The sequence below is a fragment of the Pinus tabuliformis genome, chromosome J (assembly GCF_031772625.1).
Source record: "Pinus tabuliformis cultivar Carrire ecotype Pingquan chromosome J, CPIR1, whole genome shotgun sequence".
Lineage (NCBI taxonomy): Eukaryota > Viridiplantae > Streptophyta > Pinopsida > Pinales > Pinaceae > Pinus > Pinus tabuliformis.
The window spans coordinates 645,271,073-645,292,228 of NC_142295.1; the positions used below are offsets into that span (position 1 = coordinate 645,271,073).

Here is a 21,156-nt window from a genome sequence, read left to right on the forward strand (position 1 = left end):
AAACTTCAAAAGAAACTTGGTCAATTTGTCCTCTTTCTGCGACTTCTTAAGAAGATACGTTTGTTGTTGTGTGGTTAGTCAAATGAAGGATTCATTGTGTATATTTACTAGTCAAATGTGGTGAATTTGACCAAGGGTCACACCCATTCATGGTGGGGCCAACTTGACCATTTTGAGCCTACATGATGCCCCAAAAATAAAATTGTTATTTTAATTTCCATAATTTTCCTTGGCAAACTTAGGAGGCCTCTTCGATCCTACACAAAAATCAACGTAAATTCTTCGATAAACTTTCAATCAAATAATTCATCCCACAAGAATCTTAAATCTACTAAAAATAGTTAACCAAATATGATGGTAAGGACCATAGTGGAAGCATTGTCCGGGTTAACAAAATGGAGGGTACTTTTGAATCAAATCCCCTGTTGGGTCAATGACAAAAATTAATGACAACCTCCAACAACATAAAAGGGGAAGCTTACGATTTGGTTTTATGGCGGTCCAAAAAATGCAAAGCTCATTTCTTTCATTGACAAAGTTTCAAATTGTTTTAATAAAAGATAACAAGTTCGTGCATGTCAAACAAAAAGGAAAGATACATGAATGGGAAGTTCTGGCAATGAGACAGAGTGAAATAAAACTATGGAACCCTAAATCTATTAAGGATGCTAGATATGAAACAAAACTGTTTGAACACAAAAACAAGTTCAATAGGTCATCATTCAGAGGTCCAAAATGATCAAATAGATATTCAAATGGAAGATCAAATAAATACTTGATAGACAATTCTAACGAGTATGTACCACCTTCTTTAAGGGAAGATGAAAATCAACATGAGAACCTAGATAACAAATGGGTAAACAAATGTAGATATTGTGTAAATAAACGACCACTAAGGCACAAATGCAATAGTAAAAAACTATATACTTGTGAAGCGAAGAAGGAAACAAACACATTTAGTAGTGACTTGATGAATAATGTAAGGAAGAAAATGATCTTCAAAATATAGATCCTAAAGAGGCCATACCCAAGATATCCCTTCTTGCAATAATAGAAATAACACAATCACAAAAATTGAAATTAAAGGGGCACGTGAAAAAGAGAATTGCAACATGCTTATAGACACAAGGAGCACCCATAATTTCATCAATATAAATGTTGCAAAAAGATTAAATCTATTTTGTATATTGAACCACAAATATAAGAGTGATGGTGGGAGATGGAAAAGAAATTCATGGAGTCAGGAAGTGTCACAAAGTCAAGCTACAAATAGAAGACTACGAACTGGAATCTGGTTTCTTCACATTGCCCTTGGGAGTTCAGTGGCTAGAAATATTAGGGACCTGTTACCCACCAAAATGGGTAACCCCATAAGAGAACTTTTCTCCTCCATTTGATAGCCAATCAACCAACAAATCCTCCTAGTCACTATTTGACGATGATATGTCATGTGCCACTGCCATTTGCATCAGCCATGTGCCTCTCGCCGTCTGACATTTGCACTTGAACGAAGGTACGCTGCTATTCAAAAGGTACTTTGATCATTTTGCAATCGTGTGCTTATGCTTGTTTGTTTCAGGCATTTAGTATGGATAAAGGGGTGATCAAGAAGATTGCCTTCTTGATTGTAATTTTGTTCTCTCACCTTACTAGGGGGGTTAATTTTTAGTCCTAATCCAATGGGACCTCCCTTAAGGCCCTTAAGGGTTATAGGAGGGGCACTAGTTCGAAGACCGTGATTTAGGTAGCATGTTCATCTTCCCTTATACGATACTTATCGCTTTCCATGACACATTACAAACCCCATATCTAACCTCTGCTCTTCAGGTTCAACTTGTCATTGGTTATTTAGGATTTGGCACTCATATTTTCATATTCCTTGAGTAGGGCCGAGAAACTTTTCCTTGGAGGTGCTGCATATTATGACCACAATGAAACGAAAGAAAGAAAATCAAAATGCAAAAAACGACCGAGACATAAAGATTAGCACATGGGCAAAAGCCTAGCATGAGCTCTACCTTCCTCATATGGCCATCAACTGATTCCTAAGCACATGATGCTCCATTACATCAAAAAGAAATCCTTGCATGTACCAACCCTGATGAGCGATAAACTTACTCATCTTAGGAGTTTATAAAATTGCTACATCATAAAGAGAAAGCTCTAACACTTGAGCTATATGTGGTAATATAATGAATAATCAAGAAGTAAAAGATGCACAAGAGGAGTGGAAAAATCAGGTCGAGCTGTTAATTTGGTAGCTCAGTGACAAATTCTAGTCATTGGACTACATTCCTCATTTCGAGAGGACCAAAATAGACCTTTGAAGCACTGGATTCGGACAAGGGAAAGTGTATTTTTGAAGTGAAGCCTACATATGCAGAAATGAACAAGTCGGCCCTAAAATGAAATTGGACACCCTTGGAAGCCTATAAATACAAAGTCAAGTGACGCTCATTTGGACATCACCATCAAGTATCTTTTTTTCTCTTCTTTGGTTTGGTTCGCATAGGTCTGAAGGTGGCTCACAAATATTGGTTCGTACCAGTTCGGAATTGCAGGGTCCAAAGCTCACATGTGTGATTAGGGTTTTTGGGTTCCATCTGTAAGGTTGACAGGAATTTTTCCGCTACAACCTCACGCATCTAGGCCTATCCGTGAGGCTGGAAAGCTTCAACTGCACACAAGATCCTCCCTCTGTGCAACTAGGATTTAGGGATTCATTTTTACAGGGGAATGCAGTTCACCGCAAATTGGGAAAGTTAACTTTGATTAGTATTGTTGCAGGGATCATATTTATGAATATTGTTTGGGTGATTTTGCTGGATAGTTTTGTATTGGGTCATTGTACTCTCTGCTGGACATTTTATGAAAATCTAATAGAAGAAGAATTGCAAAGGGTTTTCCCCCTTGTGGGGTTCTTCCCTGGTCATTGACCAAATATTGTGTCTCTTGTCTCTTGGCTATCTTTCATTATGCATTTGCATAATTGTTCTATCTATTATTGCTCCACTGTCATCGGTTAATTGAAGAAGTGATATTGTAATTTGGATGCCTATTGAAAATTGTTGAAGTAATAATTGCAACATAGAAAAATTCCTAATGAAAAATTAACATGGTATCAGAGTTGAGGTGAAGACAAGCCCAAGAGACATAGAGAAAGAGCATCCATCCTCTAACAATTGAATTTTGGTTTGGATGTCTACCTCATACTTCAAGGATAATGAAAAGTTAGCTGATGCATCTGGCTTTGCAACTTGGAAGGCCAAGATCAATGTCACCTTAGATGAGTATGATGTCATGGAATATGTGGAAGGAAAGATTTCACTGCCACCAGAAAATGCATCCCAAGCTGCCAAGTCCAAGTACAAGAAAGGTGAGATTAAAGCTAAGAAGATTATTATTGATTCTTTAAGAGATCATCTACTTGTTTATATTTCATCTTTGAAGACTTCCAAAGAAATGTACGATAAGATTGTGGGCATGTATGAAGTGAACAATTTGAGCCACATTATGGATTTGAAAAATCAACTCAAAGAATCTAAGATGCGCAAAGGAGAGACTATACAATCATTCTTCACGAGAATCATTGAAATTAGGGATCAACTATGGACTACTCAAGAAATCGTACCTGACAGGGAATTAGTGATGACTACCCTTAGTGGTCTTCCTTCATCATGGGACATGTTCATTACTTCTATCAACAATAGAGAAAGGATCCCTACTTTTGATGAGCTACTTGCTCTATGCAATCAAGAGGAAAGATTGATGATATCTAGGGGAAGAATTCAAAGGTCAAATGAAGGAGAGCCCATTGCCTTCATTACTCAAGGGAAGAAAAACAAGAATAAAGGAAAGGGAAACCATCCAATGCAAGAAGACCTCCTCAAGCCCCTCAAGATTCCAAGGACTCAAGAAGACGAGACAAAGATGTTGAATTCTACAATTGTCATCAAAAGGGTCACTATGCTCGAGATTTCCCTGAGAAGAGAGATGCTCCAAGAAGAAACTCTTCAAAGTCCTACAAAAATAAATGTGGCTACAACAACAATAGGTCATATGATAGAAGAGATGGAAGAAGGAATTGATAGAAGAAGACGAGACTCTCCCGATGATAGTGAAGAAGGATATCATCCACAAAAGTTAAGAAATTCCAAGAATGAAAGTAATACTACTAATCAATCTAAATATATCCTTATTTCTGCTCTTTCTAGTTCCTCTCCTCCGGATGCTTGGGACAATTGGTTGGTTGATAGTGGGGCCTCTCATCATTTCTTTGGGCATAAAGAAGTTCTCTCTAATTTGGTAAAGAGGGAGTCAAGTTTCAAGATTATTCTTGGAGATAACTCCACTCATCCCATTAAAGGTTTTGGATCTGTTAAATTTCATTTGGACTTTGGGTAATTTGTTTTGCTTCATGATGTGATGTATGTGCTGGGATTGAAGAAGAATTTGGTATCTATATCTGCTTTGGAAGACAAAGGGATGAGGGTTGCCTTCATCAAGGGAAAAGTACTTACTTGGCCAGTGGGATCCCCTATGAGAGATGCATTCACATTGGGATCTAGACTTGAAGGACTCTAGAGTGACTGAAAGACCTCTTCTAGGACTAGTCCATGATACAAATAGCAAGCTATGGTACCAAATATTGGCCCATCTACATTTTGATGCTCTTCCAAAATTGAAGAAGTTAGTCTCCGGGATACTCGATGTTCAAGCTCAACATCATGGAGTATGTCAAGGGTGTGCTAGTGGAAAGAAGACAAGGACACCATTCCCCTCCAGTGATAATAAGACGAAAGACATTCTCCATCTCATTCATTCTGATATATGTGCTCCAATGCTTGTACACTCAATTGGTGGCCATCTCTATTACATTACCTTCATCGACGATTTCTTCAGAAATACTTGGATATATTACTTAAAGCATAAGGATGAGGCCTTCAATTTGTTCAAAGACTTCAAGGTTTTGGTCAAAAATCAAACAGGGAAGAAAATTAAGATCTTTAGGTCCGACAACGATGGGGAATACATCTCAAATGAATTCACAGACTTTTGCAAGAAGGAAGGTATAAAGAAGGATACGATTGTGCCATATAATCTTGAACAAAATGGAGTAGTCGAGAGAAAGAACAGGTCCATTGTAGAAGTTTCTTGTGCCATGCTCCATGATCAAAGTTGCCGAAGTTTCTTTGGGGAGAAGCTACTAATGCAACTGTACATCTTCAAAACAAGGTTTCTCATCAAGCATTAGACAACAAGATCCTCGAAGCAGTATTCAAAAGTGTTAAGGCCAACATTGGTAACCTCTGTATATTTGGCTGCCCTGTATATTTCTAAGTGCCGAAGGATAAAAGAAACACACTAGAAGCCACTAGAAGAATAGGTACATTTGTTGGATATTGTGAAAATTCTAAAGCATTTAGAATATATATTCCTAGTCAAAGGAAGGTTGAATTTAGCAAGGATGTAACATTCGATGAAGATGTTGCCATTGGAAAAGCAAGGGACCTTCCTTCGCCTCCTCCTCCTAAAAAGAAGAATGATGATATGTATATTTTAGAAGGTCTGTCCGTGCCTGAATCCGAGAAAGACATTGTTGATGATCCCATGGAGCCTATGGACCCTTGGATCCTCCTCCAAGTGATGCCCTTGCTAGGAAGAGGCCACTTTAACTTTGTGACACATTACATGATGCCGAGAGACTCATTCTTGCCAAAAGGTCATTTAGAAAAAGCAAGAAGCCATGCAAGTAATAGGGATATGTTGTAGCTATGAGAAATTTGATTCAAGTTGAGCCTCGCACCTTCGAAGAAATCGTGAAAGAACAAGTCTAGAAGGATGCTATGGTCGAAGAGTACGAATCAATTATGAAGAATGATGTATGGGATATTGTGCCGAGACTGAAGGGGAAATCTGTCATAACTTAAAAATAGTTATTCAAGATTGGAGTCAATGGAAGTGTTGAGAAATATAAGGCAAGGTTTGTGGCCCGAGGATTCTCCCAGAAAGAGGGAGAAGATTACGATGATATATTTGCTCCTATAGCTCAATACACCACCATTTGTTCGATAGTGCCCTTGCTGCAAGTCAAGGATGGACCCTTCATTCGAAGGATGCAAAGACAACATTCCTTCATGGTATGTTGCAAGAAGAGTCTATGTTGAGCAACCGCATGGATTTGAAATAAAGGACCGTAAGACACATGTTTGTAGGTTGAAGAAGGCATTGTAAGGTTTGAAGCAAGCCCCTGGAGCATGGTACACTTGCATAGATAGGTACTTGATGAAGTGTGATTCACAAGGAGCAGTGTCAATCCAAACTTGTGCTTCAAAGTGATCCAAGGTATGCCTCTCATTTTGGTATAATAAGTTGATGACTTATTCCATTACAAAACTTTTGAGGTCTAAAATGGGCCTCCTAAGAAAAATGTAAAACCAAAATAAACTTTATGAGAACTAATAGGATTCAAGGTGATGATGTCAACCATGGGGGATGATTCACCATTTATGGGGTAAAAAAGTAAAAACATAAAAAAATAATAAAACTACTTTTTCAACTTATCTCCCTAAGGTTTTACTCAAATTTCGAGTCGGAGTACTCGTTGGATGCAAAATTTGATTCCTCATCCAAAGAGTACCCATGTTACATACTTTCGATGGACCCTGCTACATGAAAAACGTGATTGCAATCATGTTTTTTCATGTATTTCTCATTTTCCATGTACCAGGGTCCATCGAAAGTATGCAACATGGGTACTCCTTAGATGAGGAATCAAATTATGCATCCAACGAGTGTTCTCACTTGAAATTTGAGTAAACCGATAGGGAGATAAGTTGAAAATATGTGTTGAAAAAATAGTTTTTTCCCCTCTAAAATTTGATGATGTAATCTAATCTTATTTGATCATTTCCACTATTTTTTTATAATTTGCTTAGGAGGCCTATTTTAGACCTCAAAATTCCCCTAATGCTTGACAGGTGCAGACCCTCTCATTCTTGAATGTAAGAGGGAGTTGGCTACTTAATTTGAGTGAAAGATCTTGGTTTGATGCACTATTTCCTGGGATTAGAAATATGGCAAGGAACGAGTGAGAGTTTCCTTTCACAAGGAAAATATGTTGTGAAACTATTAGAGAGATTTGGCATGGTAGAATGCAAGTCCTTTCCTACACCTATGGAGATAAATTTCAAGAAGCTATGCAGAGAGGCTACCGAACCGAACCTAGCAAGCCCTTATGAGTATAGACAACTGGTTGGTGCTCTGATGTTTCTCGTGAACACTTGCCCTGACATATGTTTCACAATCAACACTTTGAGCTAGTTTATGATCGAGCCTCACCACGTACATTGGGTTGTTGCCAAGCATGTATTGCGATATCTACATTGGACTGAGATATGCCGTTGGAGATGTTAGACTACATTGATAGAAAGATGCAGATTGGGTTGGCGGCGTTGTCGACAGGAAGAGTACTTCCAGATGTTGTTTTAGTCTAGGATCTGCCATGATATCATGGATGAGCAGGAAGTAGAAGTTTGTAGCCCTTAGCACAACTAAGGTCGAGTATATTACAACCAACCTGGCGAGTTGTGAAGTAAATCGGTTGAGGAAGCTCTTTGGAGAGTTATTTGAGCAGGTCCTAGACAAGACACTTATCTATTGCGACAACAAGAGTGGGATTCATTGGTCAGAGAATCCTGTGTTCCATGACAAGTCCAAGCATATTGAGATTAAATATCATTACATCCAAGACATGGTGCAAAGAGGAGTCATGAGACTCCTACACATTTCAACAGATGAGGAGATAGCCAATATCCTCACCAAGGCTTCGTCGAAAGGGAAATTCTTAGTCTTCAGAGAGCAACTTGGATTGGTTAAGGTGACCCTTTTGGATAAGGGTCCAGGCTGATCAAGAACACTAACTAATGCTCTTCCCCCTTGGTTGAGCTCTCAGGGTGAGGAATGGAGCTGATGAGCTCTTGGGGGTGAGGGACCTCTGATTGATAGGGTGTAGAGACCTGAGATTTTCCCCTAGTCAGAGTATGCCCCAATTAACGTCCTGCACACTTTGTGGGATAACCTCCCCATCTGGCCAATGGGATGAGGAACTTGGGATAGAGTGTGATCCCTACCCCTTGTAGTGTTGGTCAAGGTTGTCATTGATGTCAATATGGCATTGTTGGAGATGGCATATATTCTTGTGATACATGCCTTAAACCCTTTCATGATGTTTCCCTAACTACATGACAAACCCTAAGTACACATATGCTCTAGATTGGTGATGCATGATCTAAATGCCCATAATACTCTAGAAGATGCCTTAGCCCTAACACATTGATGCAAGTCCTAATACTTATGATGCCCTTAAGATACATGAATGGAAGCCTATGTGTATGGAACCCTAAGCCTATGAAGAAGACCTTCACATACATGAATGAAGCCCTAATCCTAATGAGCTTGATGGCCTAATTCTATAAAGAAGGAACCCTAAACATTGAATGCCTAAAACTAAAATCCTAATGGCTGCTATAAATAAAATAAGAACAATAGTCTCACAAAAATAATTTTATTGGTGGTAAAATGACCCTATTTAAGGATGGGATTGGCATAAGAGTGTAGAGGATTTTTTCCTCTTTCTAACGAGCTATTACACGCCCCCAAACTCCCTACCATTGAAGAGAAAATGAATTTTTAAGTTGAAAATTAATATTTTTTAATGCAAGCCGAAATGAGTTGACTCATGCAAGTCGGCCTTACCTCAAAGAGACGTGTCCTTTCACTATGAGTCAAAACCAGTATTAATATAGGTTCATACTCCTCATTCTACTCATCAAAAATTTCGGTGAGGATCACAAAAATTTAGAGATTAAGCACATAATTAAGAAGGAGGCCAAGAAGGACTTTCGCATCATGTTTTGGGCTAAATATTTATGATTAGGTTACCTCAAGCTAGTGGACAACTCGGACAAGTGTTGAGAATTCAATAGGGCAATGAATATGTTAATTCTCTTAACTTGATAATTGCTTCTGTTACCTTTTACTTATTAGCTTTGTTCTTTATTATTTCAATGTGCAATACATCGAACAACTACCAAAACAACAAGAACAATGACACAGTGTATAGGCTGCAATCCAAGGCCAAAACCCCTCCTCTTGAGGGGAAAACTCGTAAATCTCTTCTTTATCTTTCAAATATTTCAATTGACGAATACCATGACCTAGACTTAGACAAATACCCTCCAAGATCAAGTCTACCATGCCCTCCTGCTACAATCTCTTTGACCTCTCGGTAAATCTGAAATTCTGCTCCCCAATAACTACTGCAACTGTTGCTGCTTCTCTAGGAGACTTCAATCTCCCTCTAATAGCCTTCCTCTTGACTTCGCTTGCCTTGACTTGAGTCCTAGGGCTAGTGAGATTCCCTAAGGGACCTTCACTTGCCTTCCCTTCTCTTCTGCTTCCAAAATTGAACCACCAGAGATCCCAGCGCAAAAATCCAAACTTCGATCTTCCTAGAAGAATAGAATATTCCCAAAAACATTTCAACTTCTTTGACTTCCTCTTTTTCGCACTTCCTTCTTCGACTTCTTCTTCTGCTTCTTTGCATAAGAGATGAGTGAGTGAGTGATCCAGATGGAGGACGAGTTCCTCTTATATATAGGCTTCTTCAAGGTTGGACGTGGCTCTTCATGTAGGCCGACTTGATCTTGGAGATATTTTGACACTTTAAAGACAATTTTTTTTTCTTTACAATTTACAATGTGCCCATAGGGTCTTCAATATATGACAATGACTCTCATACCTAGGACAAACCCTAGAAGCACTCAATGGGTGCTTGACCTATAAATAAAAAAACTTGAGCATGAAACCCATGCTCCAATAATAATAATAATTTCTTTTTTATTTTTATATTTACAAGAATACATTTCATACTTATGAAGACCAAACTTAGTTACACATTTTTCAACATTCCCTATTAACTAGAGAGGTATTTATATTTACAAGAATACATTTCATACTTATGAATACTGAACTTAGTTACACATTTTTCAACACTCCCTATTAACTAGAGAGGTATTCATAAGAGATACATGGTAATTCTCAATCTGAAGAGATCTCATAAGAAGAGTCAGATTGGTAACCCATCTGTCTAGCATCCTATTAACCAACATTGTCACATAGCAAGGCCTTCACTAACAACTCTATCTCTCCACAAGATCACAACACAATGCTGATGAGACCAATGATGTATAGACACCATCATCATTGTCTCCTAAGGTACATACCCCACCTAGGTGTTCATAGAGTATGACCTCCCATTGGACTATTCTTATCTTGGGTAGCTAATCCTCAAAGAATAACGGTCCACAACTACTCTTGTCTTGAATTCCCTACCACATTCTCAAAGAGTATCGAATGCCAGATGATTACCCAATCCTCCATTCTTTCTTCCCAAGGGAAGACAAGAATGTAGTGTCTATCTCTCCCTCTTAATTAGGGAGGACAAATCCACCAAACCAACCTTGTCCCTTAAGTATACAAGTTCTTCTTCGGAAGTGATTTCGCCAATATGTCAACTACCTGTTCACCAATGGAGATATATCGTAGCTGCAACACACCATTTTGTACTAGCTCACAAATATAGTGATACTTGTTGTTGATGTGCTTTGTCTTTCCACAGAACATTGGAGCCTCAGAGAAACGAACACACTGGTGTTATCACAAAGTATCACTGTAGGGTTCATCGGTCCTTCAAACAAGTTGGATAGTAGCTTCCTTAACCATATTGTTTCTCTGTTTACTTCACATGCTGCAACATATTTAGCCTTAGCACTACTCAAAGCAACGATATCTTGCTTTTTGCTCATCCATGAGACTACGGAGGATCCTAAACTGAAACATCCTCCCATACTGCCTCTTCCATCCTGTTCACTGCCTCCCTAGTCGGAATGTGTATAACCAATCAATTGGACATCATTCCTTCTATCATATTTCAGACAATAGCTGATGGTTCCTCGCAAATATCTCAGAATATGCTTTACTACTATCCAATGATCATGCTTCAGCTCCACTTGGAATTGATTGAGTACATTTACTGCAAAATATATGTTTGGTCGAGTATTCACCAAGTACATCAATGAGCCAACAAGTTGTCTATACCTGGAAGGATCCACAGGGCTTGATTCAGAACTCCTCAATCTCTTCAAGTTTGTGATCATCGGAGTGGTCATAGGTTTACAGTCCATCATGTTGAACTTCTTTAGAATCTCGATCACATACTTTCCTTGATCCAAATAGATTTCATTCGGTCCTTGCCAGACATTTACTCCAAAATAGTAATGCATCAGCCCAAGATCCTTCATGTCAAATTCTACTACCAGTTGCTTCTTACATTCTTCTATTCGACCTTCTACACCTGTCAAGAGAAGATCATTTACATACAAAAGAATAATTACAGGTTCATTGCTTACAACCTTAATATAAAGGTTCAAGTCAACAAAACTTTTTGTGAAGCCTATACTCTGTAGGTATGCATCCATTCTAGCATACCATGCCCTTGGTGCTTGCTAGAGGCCATATAATGCTTTCTTTAATTTGCAAACATATGCCTTCCTATCTTTGACTTCGAATCCCAAGGGTTGTTCTATGTAGACTTCTTCATCAATAGTGCCATTCAAAAACATAGTCTTGACATCCATTTGGTGGATGATCCATCCCATCGATGCTGCTAGAGAGACTAATGACCGAATTGTTGTATACATTGTTGTTGGAGCAAATGTTTCTTCATAGTCGATGCCTTCAAGTTGAGAGAACCCTCTAGCCACAAATCTTGCTTTATACTTATCTATACTTCCATCAACTGCGTGCTTGATCTTATAGATCCACTTGGAAGTAACCATAGATTTTTCTTCGGGCCTAGGTACGGTCTCCCAGTTTCCATTCTTCATTATAGATTGATACTCTTCATTCATGGCATCCTTCCATTCTCAATGTTCTACAACCTCTTCAAAGGTGGATGGTTCTGCTTCTATTAATTTTGTCATGTATGCAACATACCCAAAATATTTCTTGGGTCTCTTACTTTCTCTAAATGATCCTTGTGCTGCCCCATGACCTTTTGCATCAAGTAGTGTGGATTTCAACCAACTAGGTCTTTTCCTTGTTTCGGGAATGACCACGGGTTGAACAAGTTCACTTGGCCCTTCTTCTCCATGGTGTGATCCTTCTTCTTCCTTGTCAACATCCTCTTCAAATATTGGAAGTTCTTCGTCATCATAATCCATGGAAAGTTATTTTGACTTCTTGAATGCTATACTCTCATCAAATATGAAATCACGACTAACTTCAATGTGATGACCACCTTTCATATACATTCTATAGGCCTTTGATGAGTTACTATACCCAACAAATATTCCATTCGTATTGGAAGGATCCGACTTCTTTCTTTTGTCCTTTGGTATATGAATATACACAAAACACCCAAAGATTCAGAGATGATTTACAGATGGCTTCTTCCCAGTGAACACTTCTTCCGGAGTCTTGTTATCTAGAGATTTGTGAGGACATCGATTTTGAATGTAGACCGTTGTCTTTGTTGCCTCTCCCCATAGAAACTTAGGTAGATCTTGATTGTGTAACATTGCTTTTACACTTTCTTCAATGGATCTGTTCTTTCTTTCTGTGACTCCATTTTGTTCAGGATTGTATGGACTATAAAATCCCTCTTAATCCCAGACTCCTTACAGGATGCTATAGTCTCTTTAGATGTATATTCTCCTCCATTATCAAATCTTATTATCTTGATTCTTCTTTCTATAAGGTTCTCTACTTCAGCCTTGAATTCTTGATATTTTGTAAATACTTCATCCTTGGTTTTCATTAAGTAAACCCAAGTTTTTTTGAATGATCATCTATGAATGTGACATAGTATAGATGGCTTCCAAGTGATTTTGGAGTCATATGACCACACACATCAAAGTGAATGAGATCCAGATTTCTTTCGATTGTGAAGCATTTCTTCCAAACAGTGTCTTGGTATTCTTTCCCAATGCACATCCCTTGCAGACACCTTCATGATCCTCCTTCAAATTCGGTATTCCATTCCTTCTCGGATGCCAATAACTTTAGCTTGATCTATGCTTGAGTCTTTTCCCCAAACAACTACTTTCCCATGAATGAAGGCTACTTTGCCTCCTTTGTCTTCTAAACTTGAAATAGAAAGTAAATTTTTGTGTAAACCTAGAACAAATAGAATGTTGTTGAGGTGGATGTTGCTTCCATCCTTGAGTTTTATGGAAGTTGATCCAATGCCCTTCACCGGATAGCTTTTGTTGTCTCCAAGTTCCACTGACTAAGAGGATTTTCCTTTAGATAAGGTCTTCAATTGGTTGGAGTGACCAATCATGTGCCTTAATGCACCACTATCAATTACCCAAATGTCTTCATCTTGGAATGTACTAGAGAGAGCCGAGAAGAGACCTTCATCTCTTTCATTGATTGATGCTTTCATTGAAGAGAATAAGAACCTCCATGCTTCCTTGATACCTTGCTTGAGATGCCTTGCAAATTTCTTGATGAACTTCTTCATTGTAGAGGAGATCTTCCTGATGCCCTTACAGAACCAAATCTCTGATACCATGTTGAGAATTCAATAGGGCAATGAATATGTTAATTCCCTTAACTTGATAACTGCTTGCGTTACCTTTTAGTTATTAGCTTTGTTCTTTATTATTCTAATGTGCAATACATCAAACATTTACCAAAACAGTAAGAACTATGACATTGTATAGGCTGCAAGCCAGGGTCAAAACCCCTCCTCTTGAGGAGAAAACCCGTAAATCTCTTCTTTATCTTTCAAATCTTTCAATTGACGAATAGCATGACCTAGACCTAGACAAATACCCTCCAAGATCAAGTCTACCATGACCTCCTGCTGCAATCTTTTCAACCTCCCAGTAAATCCAAAATTCTGCTCCCCAGCAACTGTTGTTGCTTCTCTAGGAGACTTCCATCTCCCTCTAATAGCTGTCCTCTTGACTTCACTTGCCTTGACTTGAGTCCTAGGGCTAGTAAGATGCCCTAAGAGACCTTCACTTGTCTTCCCTTCTCTTCTGCTTCCAAAATTTAACCACCAGAGATCCCAATGGAAAAACCCTAACTTTGATCTTTCCAGAAGAATAGAATTGGCCTAGAAACACTTTGACTTCTTCGAATTCCTCTTCTTCGCACTTCCTTCTTCAACTTCTTTACATAAGAGATGAGTGAGCTAGTGATCCAAATGGAGGACGAGTTCCTCTTATATATAGGCTTCTTCAAGGTTGGGCGTGCCTCTTCATGTAGGCTGACTTGATAACTCAGTAGGCCGACTTGATCTTGGAGATATTTTGACACTTTAAAGAAAAAAATAATTTTTTCTTTACAATTTACAATGTGCCCATAGGATCTTCAATATATGACAATGACTCTTATACCTAGGACAAATCGTAGAAGCACTCAATGGGTGCTTGACCTATAAATAAAAGAACTTGAGCATGAAACCCATGCTCCAATAATAATAATAATAATAATTTCTTTTTCATTTTATATTTACAAGAATACATTTCATACTTATGAAGACCAAACCTAGTTACACATTTTTCAACAAGGAAAATCATATTGAAACTTGAAGTATACAACTGTGTTTGCAGTGGTGGATTGTGCTCATTCTCTGGAGGATAGAACTCAGATCTTTGTTACAGATTGTAGTCCCATCGAAGAACTTCAGACTAGTGAACCGAGGCTTTTAGCTCAGTCCTGTGGACAGGTTTCTCCTTAGCTCGGACTTCAGGGAGATCGATTCTATTAGTTCAGTTACCTATGGCAGCTTCTGTGTGGAGAGCTCAGGCTTGCCTCCTGTAGAAGCTAGCATTACAGAGGGCTGTCTCAGATTGTAGTCTAGAACTATCTCGGATCTGTGAGTTATCTTGTCTCAATATTAAGTTATTGGCTATAACAGGTTCATTATCTAAAGTAGTAAAGTCGGAGTACTGGAGATATTCTTTTTTGGTGAAGCAATTCGTAAGGACATTATCATCACTATTAGAGAAGGTGAAGTAAAAGCGGTACCTATAGGACTGTCTTGACCAAATCACAACCACGTAATCAAGAATAGTGTAATCACATCATCAAGGGAAGAACACATTCATTTCACAGAATTAAAGGAAGAACAAATGCATTAGTTTCATCATTAGCACAGATCTTAAGCTTTGAAACTACGACATAAAAGATCTTGTTTGAAAGAGCATTTTTGGAGCATTGTTGGCCTGGAGCAACATTATAATAGCAGGGAATACTTGAAGAACATAAGTCTTGGGGCAGTTTAGAGAAGACCTCCTTGAAGCAAAGTTTGAAGATTTGTTGAAGCAACTTAACCATTGGAGAATATTTTTAAACAGTTATTGAAGACATCTTGAAGCATTGTTGATGACCTATTGAAGAGACCTTGTAGTAGCAAATCTTGGAGTTAATTGTTGACCTTGTGATGCACGGTTGAAGGCCCTCATGAGGTGACTTTGGAGATTTTGTTTGGGTACCATGAAGAGCTGCGGAGACACCTTCATGTGAAGACAAGGTTCTCATTGATGCAGTGATTTGGAGAAGGCAGTGTTGGCGAAGGTATTGTCAGGGCTTGTTGCAGAAGATATTGGGAGTCGTGAAGAATCATCAAACTTATTTTGACGAATTAAAGCTAAGGGTTGGAGCCTATTGATTTTTGGTAGCATCGAATGTGCTCTAGCCTTGAAATTTGGAGGAGAGGCTAAAGCACATGAGATCTCCAAGACCCATAAATCATTTTGAGAAATTCCACACGGATGAGGAGTTATTAAAATAATTAATATTTTTAATGGGTTCCTAAGTCTAAACTTAGGAAAATAAAAATATTAATGGGTATTAATAAAGATAAGGGTGAGAAGCTTCTAAGAGATGAGGATCAAGTCTGTTTTAATCTTAGCCGTTGATTAGGGACATAATCTTGACCGTTGATTCGTCAACACGAAAAGTATAAGAGAAGACTTGAGGATCATTTGGAGATAAACTGGCAGATACTCAGTATCTCAAGGAAAATCAATTCTCAAGTATAGGAGATCAATTTCAGAGGGAGAGTTGTAGAGTGGAGGAAGAGGAGGGCATCAACAACAGGCGGCGACATGGGAGGAGGTGACGCAAGGATAGTGGGAGACAACGCAAAGAGAGACACAGTCCAAAGGAGAGACGCATAGCCTACGTAGGCTGATGCAGAGGGACGCAGAGCCACTCAAAGCCACGCTGGGCCACGCAGAAGTGGGAGCAGGGTTTCCAAAGTGTCATAAGGTCTTAAAGGGAAAGTCTCAGGTGTTTTATTTTAGTTTCTATGTAAAATCATTCCTTGTAAAAACAATTGCTGCTGAAGATTAATAAAACCCTCATCTGCTGCACCGATTTTCCAACATTGAGTTTTTTTTGGGACAATTGTCCAAAAATAGCATTGTTGATGTGATTAGTTCTTGTGCATGTATTTTTCTCTGGGTAATTATGTGATAATTGCAGTAGCATTTATTTTAATATCTATTGAAGGGATTTCGTAAATAGCTTATTGTGAATAATAAGTAGGTGAAATAAATCAGTTGCTGTAGTAATAGAATTTCAGTTTAGAAATTTTCACATGGTATCAGAGCAGAGATCCGGCAACAGGAGAGGAAAATCGATTATGGGTCAAGAGCATGATGTAGAGGCATCCACTCAAGGGGACTCATGCAGATTTCCAGAAGAATGCACAAGGGACATAAATTACGATTATTCTATGTTAGCTTCCAGATTGGAAGAAGAAGTCGCTTGCTTAGCAAGCTCTACCTCCTTAGAGGTTTGGTATATAGACAATGGAGCTTCTTGACATATGACAGGAATCCGAGAATGTTTTTAGATTATCAGGAGGAAAGAATGAATTTTCATATCACCATGGGAAATAAGGCAAAGTGTACTCTAGTAGGAAGAGGTACTATAGTTTTTCAAATCGAAGCAGGAGAGCGGCTTCGAGCAACCAATGTGCCAGGATTGGGTATGAACTTACTTTCCGTATCTCAACTTCAAAACAAGGGCTATGACGTTTTCTTCATTAAGGAGAAAGTATATGTCAAACACCCGAGTTGGAAAATGAAGGCCCAGATTGGAATCAGAAGTAACAAGTTGTACAGGTTGCAGCTAGAATCACCAATGGCACTAATAGGCAGTAATGGAGACAAAGATTTGAATGAACTACGACACAGGAGGATGGGACACCTACACCATGGGGCTCTGAGAATTCTCACGAAAACAGTATCAGGAGTTCCAGAACTAAGTAGTGAATGAGATGATGTATATAGAGGGTGCGCTTTGGGAAAGTATGCCAAAGCAGTGTTTTCCAGAAGTAACAATAGGGCTAAGAGTGTGCTAGGATTGAGACTGATGTCCACAAAAGCTCTTAGTGGTGCTAAATACTTCGTCACCTTCATCAATGGCCATTCCAGGAAGACTTAGATCTACTTTCTGAAAACCAAGGATGAGGTTTTCAGTCGATTCAAAGAGTTCAAGGCACTAGTGGAGAATTTGACGGGAAAGAAGATAAAAGTGTTGCGTTCAAACAATGGTGGAGAGTATGTTGACAAGGACTTCACCGATTTTTACGCTAAGGAAGGCATCAGAAGGGAGTGGACAACTCCCTACAATCCAGAGCAGAATTGAGTAGCAGAAAGGAAAAACAGGACTATTGTGGAAGCAGCTAGGGCAATGCTGTATGATCAGGATATGCCTAAATTCCTGTGGGCAGAAGCATACAACACGACAATTTATGTCTAGAATATGACTCCTCACAGGGCATTGGTCAAAATCACTCCGGAGAAGGTCTTCACCGAGAAGACACCTGAAGTCAGTCATTTCAGGATATTTGGGAGTTTAGCGTATTGTCGTATACCCGAAGAGAAGAGAAAGAAATTAGATCAAAGTGCTGAGAAAGGATACCTTGTGGGATATAGCGATAATGCTAAGGCATATAGAGTCTATCTTCTAGGGAGTAGGAAGGTAGTAGTTTGGTGGGATGTAAAGTTCATGGAGGATAGAGCTTTTAGGAAATCCCGAGAAATGCGTCCCAAGGAGCAGACGAAAGATGAGCCGTTAGTCAAACCACTTTAATCAACGAAAACTAGTACCAAAAATTCTCCTGAAGACAAAGCTTCAGAACAGGAAGAATCTTAGGAAGAGGAAGAGCTGATAGATGTGCCTACTACTAGTGGAAGAACGAGCCGGGAACTTTGACAGATTCTATGGGATGCAAAAGACTTCATTGGTGCACCCAGGAATAGTAAAAGGGAGCGAAGACAACCAGACAGACACCAGGCCTTAGTAGCTCAGGTTGGGTAACCTTCTAATTTTCAGGAGGCCGTTCAACATCAAGTATGGGTGGATGCTATGGTGGAGGAATACAACTCAATAATGGTCAATGATGTCTGGGAAGTGGTACCTAGGCCTCAAGACAGATCAGTGGTAGGTTCGAGATGGATCTACAAGGTCAAATATGTTGCAGACAGTAGTGTGGAGAAATACAAAGCAAGTTTGTGGCTAAGGGGTATGCTTAGAAGGAAGGGATAGACTACGAAGAAACCTTCGCCCCAGTAGCTAGGTATACTTCTATTAGAACCGCGATAGATTCATCAGATGGATGTCAAGGCAACATTCTTGAATGGGGTAATAGAAGAGGAAGTATACATTGAACAACCAAAAGGTTTTGAGACACATGAGAAGAAATCTCATGTATGCAGATTAAAGAAAGCCTTGTATGGGCTTAAACAGGCACCTAGGGCATGGTACAGTCGAATTGATGGCTACTTGCAGAAGATGGGGTTCGTCAAGAGTGACGTAGACCCTAATCTCTACTATTTGGTTGTAGAGAATGAGCCTCTAATCCTAGTGTTATATGTGGATGATCTTTTCCTGATAGGATCATCCAGGCTCATCAAAGACTGCAAGAAGAACCTAGCCACAGAATTCGACATGAAGGATTTGGGACAAATGCATTATTTCCTGGGGTTGGAAGTTTGGTAGCAGAAGGGTGAGATCTTCCTTGGACAAGGGAGATATGCTACAAAAATCTTGAAGAGATTCAAGATGTAGGATTGTAGACCTATGGCTACTCCAATGATCACCAACTAGAAGAAGATTGATGTATCAGAAGATAAAGACGTTGATCCCACCTTGTATAGACAACTTATAGGGTCCCTGATGCATCTGGTCAATACCAGGCCAGACATTTGTTACACTGTCAACACCCTCAGTCAGTTCAAGGTGGAACCTAAGAGGGTGCACTGGGCAGCAACCAAACATGTTCTCAGGTATATACAAGGAACAATTGAGCATGGACTATTGTACACCAGAGGCAATGACATCAGGCTGAGTGGGTTCACTGACGCAGATTGGGCTGGAATTTCAGTAGATCGGAAAAGTACAACTGGGTACTGTTTCAACATTGGATCAGGAATGACCTCCTGGTGCAGTAGGAAACAAAAATTTGTGGCTTTGAGCTCAGCTAAAGCAGAATATATGGCAGCTAGCACAACTTCGTGTGAAGCCATATGGCTTAGGAAATTGCTTGTGAATCTATTCAGGAGAAGGATTGAAGGGACTAGGATCATGTGTGATAATCAGAGTTGCATCAAGCTCTCTGAGATTCCAGTATTTCATGATTGGTTGAAGCACATTGATATCGGGTGTCACTTTGTTAGAGACTCTGTCCAATGAGGCGCAGTACAATTGAGATACACTCCTATAGGAGAATATGTGGCAGACATCCCCACCAAGGCTCTAGGAAGAACATAGTTTGTTTATTTTACGGAGAAGACATGGATGGTAAAGAATCCATTTCAGTAGCAAAAATGGATAAGTGTTAGGAGTTATAGTGCAACAGTTAACAGTGGCAGTGCTATGGGCATCATGATGCAGCGTGCTGAGAGGGAGTTGCAATACAGGTGCGACAGTGTCATGGAAAATAGTACAGGAAGCAACAGTGCAGGGGATGTGAGGCAGCAGGCCAAGCATCGGCGCATGTACCGATGCGGAAGATCATTGTGATGTTTCAACTTTCTATAGTGAAACATTGTTGGAGCACATTCCTCGCTAAGAGGGGGTGTTTATTTTTGGCAACATCAGATGTGCTCTAGCCTTGAAATTTGGAAGAGAGGCTAAGGCACATGAGATTTCCAAGACTCAGAAATCGTTTTGAGAAATTCCACCCGGATGAGGAGCTATTAAAATAATTATTAGTTTTTATGGGTTCCTAAGTCTAAACTTAGGAAAATAAAAATATTAATGGGTATTAATAAAGATAAGGGTGAGAATCTTCTAAGAGACAAGGATCAAGTCTGTTTTAATCTTAGCTGTTGATTCATCAACAGGAAAAGTATAAGAGAAGAATTGAGGATCATTTGGAGATACACTGGCAGATACTCAATATCTCAAGGAAAATCGATTCTCAAGTAAAGGAGATCGATTTGAGAGGGAGAGTTGCAGGGTGGAGGAAGAGGAGGGCATCAGCAGCAGGCAGTGACAGGGGAGGAGGTGACGTAGGGACAATGGGAGACAACGCAGAGAGAGACGCAGTCTAAAGGAGAGACGCAGAGCCTATGCAAGCTGATGTAGAGGGACACAGAGCCACTCAGAGCCACGCTGGGCCACACAGAGTGACACAGAGCCACTGAGAGCCACGCTGGGCCAAGCAGAGTGACATAGGGGTGACACAGAAGTGGGAGCAGATTCTCCAAAGTGTCAGAAGGTATCAAAGGGAAAGTCTCAGGTGTTTTCTTTTAGTTTCTCTGTAAAATCATTCCTTGTAAAAGCAATTTATGTTGAATATTAATAAAACCCTCATCTACTGCACTGATTTTCCCACATTGGGTTTTTGTGGGACAATTGTCCAAAAATAATTGTGTTGATGTGATTGGTTCTTGTGCATGTATTTTTCTCCGGGTAATTATGTGATAACTGTAGTAGAATTTATTTTAATATTTACTAAAGGGATTTTGTAAATAACTTATTGTGAATAATAAGTAGGTGAAATAAATCAGTTGCTGCAGTAGTAGAATTCCAGTTTATAAATTTTCATAGAGCCCTAAA

General features: G+C 39.3%; 1 protein-coding gene across 1 annotated transcript in view; it reads left to right on the forward strand.

Moving 5' to 3' along the window:
• The first annotated feature begins 3,198 nt into the window (after positions 1 to 3,198).
• LOC149228577 (coatomer subunit beta'-1-like) overlaps positions 3,199 to 21,156 on the forward strand; it is a 109,582-nt gene continuing 91,624 nt past the window's right edge. Inside the window, exons 1-2 of the mRNA XM_089380809.1 lie at positions 3,199 to 3,376; positions 14,688 to 14,803. Coding sequence (XP_089236935.1) covers positions 3,199 to 3,376; positions 14,688 to 14,803 — 294 coding nt within the window. The remainder of the gene's footprint in view (positions 3,377 to 14,687; positions 14,804 to 21,156) is intronic.